The 9475-nt window shown below is 28.7% G+C and overlaps 2 protein-coding genes and 1 long non-coding RNA gene across 6 annotated transcripts; 1 reads left to right on the forward strand and 2 right to left on the reverse strand.

Annotated features, from left to right (window-relative positions):
- The first annotated feature begins 316 nt into the window (after positions 1-316).
- Positions 317-2981, forward strand: LOC108744410 (WD repeat-containing protein 91). Of its 2 annotated transcripts, none has more exons than XM_018480155.2 (6): positions 317-544; positions 807-864; positions 1140-2049; positions 2107-2247; positions 2302-2417; positions 2474-2981. In XM_018480155.2, the coding sequence occupies exons 3-6, from the start codon at positions 1806-1808 to the stop codon at positions 2837-2839; spliced, it is 867 nt and encodes a 288-aa protein (XP_018335657.1). In that variant the 5' UTR covers positions 317-544; positions 807-864; positions 1140-1805; the 3' UTR covers positions 2840-2981. The 2 variants fall into 2 exon arrangements, with proteins under 2 accessions (XP_018335657.1, XP_018335658.1); XM_018480156.2 differs by having other exon boundaries at positions 1661-2049.
- On the reverse strand, positions 2971-5971 carry LOC108744409 (nuclear hormone receptor HR96). 3 transcript variants are annotated; one of them, XM_018480152.2, is made up of 6 exons: positions 5800-5971; positions 4821-5630; positions 4552-4768; positions 4211-4420; positions 3619-3831; positions 2971-3560 (listed from the first exon to the last, which is right to left on the reverse strand). In XM_018480152.2, the coding sequence occupies exons 2-6, from the start codon at positions 5591-5593 to the stop codon at positions 3363-3365; spliced, it is 1611 nt and encodes a 536-aa protein (XP_018335654.1). In that variant the 5' UTR covers positions 5594-5630; positions 5800-5971; the 3' UTR covers positions 2971-3362. The 3 variants fall into 3 exon arrangements, with proteins under 3 accessions (XP_018335654.1, XP_018335653.1, XP_018335655.1); XM_018480151.1 differs by lacking the exon at positions 5800-5971 and having other exon boundaries at positions 4821-5793; XM_018480153.1 differs by lacking the exons at positions 4552-4768; positions 4821-5630; positions 5800-5971 and having other exon boundaries at positions 4211-4545.
- Positions 5972-7313: 1342 nt separating this feature from the next.
- On the reverse strand, positions 7314-7813 carry LOC108744342. Its single transcript, XR_001938955.1, has 3 exons — positions 7639-7813; positions 7396-7563; positions 7314-7344 (listed from the first exon to the last, which is right to left on the reverse strand). It is a non-coding gene; the product is annotated as an uncharacterized LOC108744342 (long non-coding RNA).
- Between the last annotated feature and the right edge of the window lie 1662 nt (positions 7814-9475).

Consider the following 9475-nt stretch of genomic DNA (forward strand, 5'->3'; position numbering starts at 1 on the left):
ATTTACAAATCATATATTTCAATTCATGTAAACATTTTTTTAAATATATCTGTGATAATTACAGACAAATGGCTACTTTCACTTTTAAAAGAATTTGCTTTAACCAATAATTAATATAGGAAGGAACATATTTTATATGTTGTGTGAAACTTATAATAGACGACCTGACCTCTTCAATGTCATGCATAAATTGTGAGTGGTACAGACATGTATGAACATTTTTAAGTAAAATGCCCGCTAGATATATGGCTTGTCTTGTTCGTCGTTATCAACTAAATTTTATTTCTTATCTTATTATTGTTTACGGATTCAGTGCCTTTGTTCTGAAGGATAATTATTTATAATGGGAACGTTTGTTGAACTTTATTTGTTCTAATTATTGTAGAAATATTCATCTAGTTATTCACTTCTGTGTTTGTTTTATTTTGCACTGGAGATGTGTGGCTGTTCTTAATTATCAATTAATTTGAGGGTGCAGTAGTTTTGTTGTGAATGCTTGTTTTTGCTTGTGAACATCATTCAAAAGGTTTTAATTTAATAAAAGGTAATGTTACATATAAATTAGTGAGCTAGTATTTTGGGTGACTTGTTATACAAAAATCTTACGAATGTAAGGCTATTATTAATGATTTGCTTTTATTGAACTAAAATTACTTTTAATTCGTTAGAAAAAAATATTTTTACCTTATTTTCGTTGATTACTTAAGCAAGTAACTTAAAGTAAGCAAATTTGGTAATGTTTTCATTCATAATTAAAAGAAAAATATTACAAAAATTGGTGTGTAAAAATTAATAAATTATTATAGGAAAATGTGGTAAAAGAAGGAGGTTGAGTGCCAATAGGATCGACAGTAGCTGCATCAGGTAGGATTTTATATGCACTTTATTAAAGCAAAGTCTTAATCGCCTTTAATTTCTGACGCATCAAAAGTTTTCTATACACATTCGCCTTACGATTAATTAAATGTCAGGTTCAATTGCGTCAAATATTACATTAAATTATTAGTAAGTAATTTGCGTTGTATCATGTTCACGTCAACAGGAAATTGTAAAGATCGTAACAAATTTGTAGTTTATCATTTCGTAAGTTTTTGTCAAAAGATACTTTTGGTCATACAAAAGTTACAATCATGTCCCAGGAATGCCACAGGAGTCTCTAAACGAAATATAATTCGATATATTATTCGAAAAGGATACTATAGGATTAATGGGGACATAAAGGACCAAGTAAATTCGACATTGAAGTATTTAACCACCCTTGGATTCGTTTCTAAAGAAAATGGCAAATATATGATAATTGGCCCAGCTTCAAGAGTGCAGTGTTCTCGGTTCCAAAGTGTTAAACGAAATAATGCTATCAATACTGTTAAAAGGATTTTTACAAGTCGTGTAGTGTCTGGTAAGAAATCCAGGTCAAAAACATCTCTTTCGCGCAATTCAAAGAAAAAATCATGTACATGTATGAGACAATCTTGCTCGAAAAAATCTTCTTCGTCTTTTTGGAGTAGTACCAGTGTTCGTTCTTCAACTACCAGTTCTAGGACCTGTACCCCGTCTTTTACCTCTGATAGTTTGCAAATCTTATAAGATTTAACATTAAAATGCTCTATGTTGTATTTGAAAAAATGTAATTCAAATAAACCAATTAAACTGCTTCTAGGTAGAATTGTATCCTTCAATACAGCAGTGTTATGTGTGTGGTATATACGTAGGAGTACTTTTGTATACATAAAGTGAATTGGAGGTTAGCAGAAGAATTGTCAAACTGCTCATATTTTATTAATTTTTATTAAAATATCTCAAATATGGCTCACGTGCAATTTATGGACGAATTGATACGAGAATATCTCTTATTTCGTGGCTTCAACACGGCCGTAAAGTCCTTAGATAACGATTTAAAGAATGAAAAAGAAAGGGGCTTTCGTGTGGATAAGATAGTAGATCAAATCCTGCACTACGTTAACACTTATGATTTGGTTGGATTAAAGGAAATATGGGGTCATTTAGATAGTCATATGTTTTCAAAACTGGAGAGTCCTTTTACTGGAGGTTAAATAATGATTATATTTTAAAAGAGAATGAATTTACACTATTCATTCATTGTAGCTGTCAAGAAACTAGAAAATGCAGTTTTGAAACTATATTTAGTTAATGCAGCTATTAATAATAAGCCAGAGAAAATAACAGAATTTTTTACAAAGATGACATCAGAGTTACAAAGCCAAACTGAATGGAAAGACTGGTTCAGTAAGATATTGTCAAGTGATTGTTATTGCACTTATTAATGAGAGATTGTTTTAGTGTTACCATACATTAAAAATCCTGAGGAAAATCCTATATTTTCAGTCCATTTTACACGTCAGTGGCAAGATACTTTACTGGTTTCATTGCATAATTTCTTAGCTTCAATTTTTCAAGTAAGATTTGTCGTTTACTTTTTTGTGCAGTTTTATTTTGTAAAATCATACTCTAGTATATGCCGATTCCAACCTTGATGGCATATGAGGAGGATACTGCAAAATTAAGGAAATTGGAAGAGAAAAATGAATCATTAAAAAGCAGATTGGCACTTTTAATGGATAAGGGGTCTGATATAAATGTAACTCCTGTACATGTTGAACCACCTCCTCATTTGCTTGATGACTTTTACATAATTGCCCAGGAGAACACTACTTTTGATAATCAAGCCAAAGGACTGAAGAACTTGATAAGAAGTATGGGAACCAGTACAAGTCCTATTTTGGGGAGAAAAGAAAGTTCAAATAGTACCAAGAAGAGACTTGCTACAGTTTCAAATAAAAGTTCTAAGCAGGGACAGAGTCAGTTTTATGACCCATAATAGAATTATTATTAACTTTACATGTGGTGATTAAGTTTAAATACTATTTGTTCAATAAGTCACTTTCTCCAACTTATTTTTATAAATAGGAAAATGTAATTTTCAATTTTATGATATGAGGGAAAAACACATTCAAATAAAATATATATTTATTTTTAACAAATTAACATCACATCACAAACATAAACAAGATTCAGATATCTCTGGGCTTATCACTATTCTTTTGTCCTTTTTTGGTTCACATGGCACAAGTATTTAAAATTAAGAAAAATTATTGGAATGAATTACATGCAACAGTGTCAAAATTGGAAATAAAATAGTACGGCAATTTAAGTACGTTAATCGAGACAAGTCTTACATAATGTGCAAATATTAACAATTCTAATCCTCAAGTAAAAAAATAACTTACAATTAGATTTACAAATCATATTGTTTGTTATTCATTTAACTACCTTTGGCTGTGTTTTTCATCTTAACATTTGTAATGAGCAAAGTTATGCACAAAAAGGCAATACTACGTCATTTAATGATTAAGGTCAAAAATCTCTAGAATAAGCGGCTCCACTTGAGAAGGATTAACGTTTAAATAAACATTAATCACTTCTTCATTAAGTTTATGTAATTCTGCTATTTTCTGGATCAGCTTGAGAAAAGTTGATTTTGCCTCGCATCCCATCATAATGCTCTCAAGATATCTTCTCAATAAATAATAATAAGAATTCTGAAAATAAAAAATTATTTATTTGGGGAGAGAACAGTGATGTTTAATTTCAGTTTACTTGTTCCAATTTAATGACATCTTGGTGGATAATTAGTGGTCTGTCTGGTGTAAATAATATTATTGCACACATTATAAGAACAATATTTTCGTCATAACGCCATTTTTGGTCGAAAGTTTTTATAAACTTTTCATGTTCATAATAAATGTTTCCTTTTGCCTGCTTAAGAATATCTACTTTTATATTGCTTAATTTTTCTTGACTATGAGGTATCTGCAATTGCCATTAAAATTACTATCAAAGAATAAGAATAAGTTTTTGGTCAGCAATTTATCGAAACTACCAGACGTGAATTGCGATTTCGAACTTATTAGTCTTCATCAGCACATACAGGCAGTTTCAATAAATCACTGACCAAACTGAATTTGCTCCTTAAAAGCAATATTTATGTAAGTTATGGGTGGTATTTAGCCTTCTACTGATGTTTATTACTAACTAGTATTTCAAATGTTTGACAAGGCCCTTAGGAAGGATATCTATTTAACAAACTGAATATACGTCACAGCATTTATACGTGACAGGAACTTAAATCAAATTAATAAAGAATAATAAATTCGGGTTCTCGTAATTATTGTAAAACAATTTAATTAACCTTCCACGTCTCTTTTGTGGTATCGTAATTCATTGCGCTTCTTAGTATCATCATTTCGGTGCATCCCCCTTTTAAAAGAGCTATCTGGTCTTCCTGGCACATATTTTTAAATGCGTTAATTTTTTTTGCCATTTTTATAAGACGTCTTATAGCAATGGCAGTTAAGTTTATAACATCCATTAAATTTCCATTTGGCTGATCACCACATAACTGAAAATACAACCTATTGTAATGTTATTAAAAGGCTACAGCTAAATAGACAAAGGTGATCTAATAAAGGAAAAATTAAGGGTAAAATCAAACAACAAAAGTTCACTCCACAAAAGAGGTATTTAAGTTACTTTTGCTTTGTAATTTGATCCTATACTACTTATTTCTTCATCCAGTGGAGTTAGAAGGGCCTTATTTGCAACAATAAGTTCATTCAGTTTGGCCCTTTCTGCATCATTTAGCTCCCTAGAACTACTGTGACACTGAGCTAAACATGAATAGGATTGAAATTCCAATTTAATTGCTTCACATAATATTGATTCAATTGAATTAGGTTCAATTTTACTCCTATAAAATGTAAAGTGTAATTAAAAATAAAATGTTACTGTTCAGTTATTACCTTTTTACATTTTGTACAACATCTTTTGTAACATCAGCATCATCTATTGAAATAGGTGTATGATTGGAATTATGATTGCAATTTTGATTGTTGTTGTTAACAGTTTCTGATGTAGATTGAACATCTTCATCACTATTGTAGGAGTTAGTATTAGGAGTTGTGTTTAACATAGTTCTTAGCATGCATGAATTTGTACTTGAAGCATCTTGTATTAAAGATGAAGTTATTTCACTTGAAAATGAACTGGAGGAATCACTATGTACACATGTTGTACTGACTGGTTCTAAAGTGCTATAATTTATCACATTGGGTATATTTATTTGAGGCTTTTCAATATTTTGATCTGTATTAACCCCACTAGTTATTTTACAGTCTTGAGCAAAATTATTTGGTAGAGCTTTTTTGAAATATGTATTCCTTTTAATTTTCTTGAAAGAACTTTTAAAGGAAGATACTGATCTTCTCTTGTTTATTCTGTTTTCTTCTATTTTCTGTCTCTTTTGAATTTTATCTTCCTCAGACATGATTAAACTTTTACGCATACCTATTGCAAAACATTTGTCCAAACGGCACTTTTGACAAAACCTACGAGTTACGGTTGTTATTTCGCAACTGTCGTTAAAAGGACATTTAAACGTTTTGTTTGCTAGAGCATTTCGACGAAAAAACGCTTTACAACTTTCACACGTAACTGCGTTGAAATTATGGCCAAAAGCTTTGTCACCACACACACCACAAATTTTAATTTCTACTTTCAGTTCGGCTATTTCCATTTTATTCACTTTTAATATTTGTGATTCGTTTCTTCATCTGGAAAATGTACTTCAATGACTTAATGTTTTTGCTATTTTAAAACAATGTATGCATTATTATAAAAAAACTGAAACATGTACATCGGTTTATTAGCAAGTATGCTGTAATAACACGAATAACATCATGGGTACAGTGAATGACACACCTCTGAAATATTAATACGCACCTATCTCTTTGATAAATATCCGATAAATTTTTAATAAAATGTTTAAACTGCAATTTTGCGATTATTTGATTAGTTTTCATGATAATAAAAGCGAGGTTACAGTAATAAATGTCACTATCTACTATCTATGATTGTCACAATTCAACCTTGAACAATCCACAGATCTTTTGCATTTTCAATTAGATTATTTAAATTTCCCACCTTTTTTTGCAATGAGGGCATTTTATATAAAATTTTAAATATCTATTTTATTTCGATTGCAATAAAAAATCCGTCTACACCATCATATTTCTCGTCGCTTTTTAGATATTTATTCAATATCTGCTACATTAAAATTAATCATTAAATTTTGAAAAATCAGGAGCGTCAATCGTGGAGGCCGCAGTTTATATATTTTAAGTCTGATTAAAAATTCGTATGCACTATCAAATTCCTTGTAATTTTTTATACATATTTCTCTATTTGATGCCTGCTGAGTAAATCTTTTAAATATTGAAAAATCGTCTGAATTGTAAAAGATTATCACTATATTATTGTGAAGCTGGTAAGATTATTTAAATCCAAATAAAAAATCTGCTTAAATCAACCAAAATCTCTATTTTTCTAATATACCTATTACAATTTAACATATGTTTTCGTGTTTAATTTTTAATGTTTGCAAAATTTTTAAAAATTAAATATTTACCAACTTTATTTTAATCTGCAGGTTGAAGTTGAAATATACTCTTGGATTTTCAAAGGAAACTTCTTCAAAGAGAGACCATCATACTCATATATGTAAAAGTATTTTGTTATTGTAAATAAATTAATTCTTTTCAATTTTGTATTGTACAGTACTATAGTATTTTAATATTCCTTTCTTTTAACTATTATTAATGAAACAGCAAAAGTTCTGTATTTTTTAGTTTTTAAGTTGTTTTGCATTTTATATTTGTATTGTTTTATGTAAATGTATTACATAAAAAGTAAAAGTTAAAAGTGTATAGTGTATGTTTTAAATACATGTATGATAAATAATATTTACTATATTCAAAATAATCTGCAATTGCCATTCTTTGGAGTTTAAATAAGAAATTAGATACTATTAAGTAGAAATTTGTACCAATTCAACAGAATGTACAGGAATTTCTTGGGCACTAATTCTGATAAGAAAATTAAAATCAGAATTTCTATAAAAACATCTATTTACATAAACAATTTTGGTTACTCTTATTACTAAATTAATTTGTATTATGCACCTAATTGATGTATAAATAAAACATACAATCTTATCAGTCAAAATAACAGGATATAAATTTCCATTTAGAAATATCTCTACAATTTCTGTTGAACAGCAGATTTACAGTTAGATTTTAAATAAAAAAAGCCCTCTTATAAATGACCACTTAGCACTTCGTAATTTTTAATATTATAGATGCAAACTAATTTAAATCAGTATGAAGACTCAGAATTAGATTTCAAATAAAAACACCATATTTATCTGACATTGGGGAAAATTCTTCATTATTTATTTGAATGACGAACACTTCAATCAATCATTTAAATCTATAAACAATATATAATTAGACTGTAAATATAGAAGACCTATTTACAAACCTTTAACAAGCTTTGTAACAAAGGCATTAACCACTTTTTTTAGGAATGTAATATCCACATATCCATTTTCTTGGGTTATGGTCAGAAATTGCACTTTCATGAGAATATAATTTCATGTAATAAGCACTTTTGTTAATACTGCTACATTGTATTTGCAAGACGTAAAAGCTAGAAAAACAGTGGTATATTGTCCAAATTCGTTGAGGAACAAATGTATTAGAAGACCCATGGAAGGTTACTTACAGGAGAACTGTTGCATTTCTGATCCTTAAATGTATTATATTCCAAATAAAACTTTATTTTTCGTGATACACGTTATTGTTTCAGTTAAACAGGTGCATTTCTTAGAACAATTAGTTGAAATTTTGAGTAAATCACATTAATGAGTTGTTATTAAATTATAAACAAACAATAGCCATCTTTTTTGAAGCATTCGATAATCCACATTTTCAATAATCTCTATTTTTATTAATTTACAATTGTCTACTTAAAAATTATTGATGAACTGTTAAAATTTAATATCATAATCCATATTTTTGGAATTTTATTTTATTCCGAAGCCGAATAAGCTCGTATTTTCATTTTAGATCACTTCGGAAACTAGGATTTACTTTAATGTAGTATAAATGAACGCAACTTACCTAAAACAGTAATAATAACACTAAATTTGGGAGAACCGCGCAATTTTCCTAAAAGACCTTGCGCAGCTTATGCTCTCCTAATACAAAATTTCAAATTTTCAATGTGCACACAAAATCGTAATGATGCCCGGCGCCTTCACCATTTTTAATATATTTAAAACTAGCATTCCTTTGTTTTCAAATACTTTATTAAATGCCCAACACCTTCACCATTTTTAATGCTTTAATCAATACTTTATTTCGTATTTTAAGCTAGCATTCGTTTGTTTCCCACTTATTTATTATTGTAGGTGCTTTCATTTTACAGTAATTTATTTGTGTATGAGGATTGTTACGATAAAAGGGACTCAAAATACTATTGTGGGCATTATTACAAAACTAGTTTTTTATCTTGGTTTCAAAAAAAATTAAAACACAAATGGAAAAGATTAAAAGATACAGTTACTATAAAACCTTTATCTTAATCTTCAATTATTAACGTACTATTTAATTACTACTGTTCTTTTGCTCAATTAGTATATTTTGGTTAATAATCTCAATTAGTGTGATTGTTTTAATTGAAAATATTAATTTTAAATTAAAACGCAACACTATGCAAAATAACTGTTCTTTTGCAGAATTATTATATTTTGAATAATAATCTCAATTAATATGATAGTTTTAGTTGAAAATATTAATTAAATTAAAACGCAACACTATGTGAAATAAAAGTCTTAAATTGGCGTGGTAATTCTTTTATTGGGAATGTTTTCTGAACAAACCATATTTAATAAAAAAATCTACAACCAAAGTGGATAGAGCGAGCATACCTTTTTTTTGTAACAACCACTTTCTTACATTATTTAACCCTATGGATACTTTTTAAATATAAATCGAGAGTAGAGAACTAAAAAAACACATTACCGACCATTACACGTCAAAAATAATACCTAAAACCAACCACTTTATTTATTTATTATAAATAATTTGTACGTAATTAAAATTAAATTTTAAATAACAAAAAAAAAAATTAAAGAGAACAACGTGACGACAATAATTTAGTTAACTACAAATGAAAAGCAATATTAAACGTAAACGAAATATGCTGTTAAGTCAAAGAAAGAGATCTCTTTTCAGCCAAGTATAATATATTGTTTCATAAGATGAACAAAAAAAAACAGAATGATTAATTTAAATGTTTGTGCTATCACGTTTAAGTCTAACATGAAAAGGAAATGTAATTTTTATATTGTTTATGATGGAAATCCGGATGGTGGCTGTCCAGGTACCGAATACTGGGGCCTGAAAGTGGTGAAGTTCGCTGCTGTTGCAGCAGCAAAACCTTGCAGACTACCCGCGTTGAAACCGGGTGGAAATTGACTCATCATTTGTGCTGAAAAAATATAATTATTTCAATTTATTTTAATAATAAAGGCATAAATTCAACACAACATAAGAGC

Source organism: Agrilus planipennis, unplaced genomic scaffold (assembly GCF_000699045.2).
Source record: "Agrilus planipennis isolate EAB-ADULT unplaced genomic scaffold, Apla_2.0 scaffold17, whole genome shotgun sequence".
Lineage (NCBI taxonomy): Eukaryota > Metazoa > Arthropoda > Insecta > Coleoptera > Buprestidae > Agrilus > Agrilus planipennis.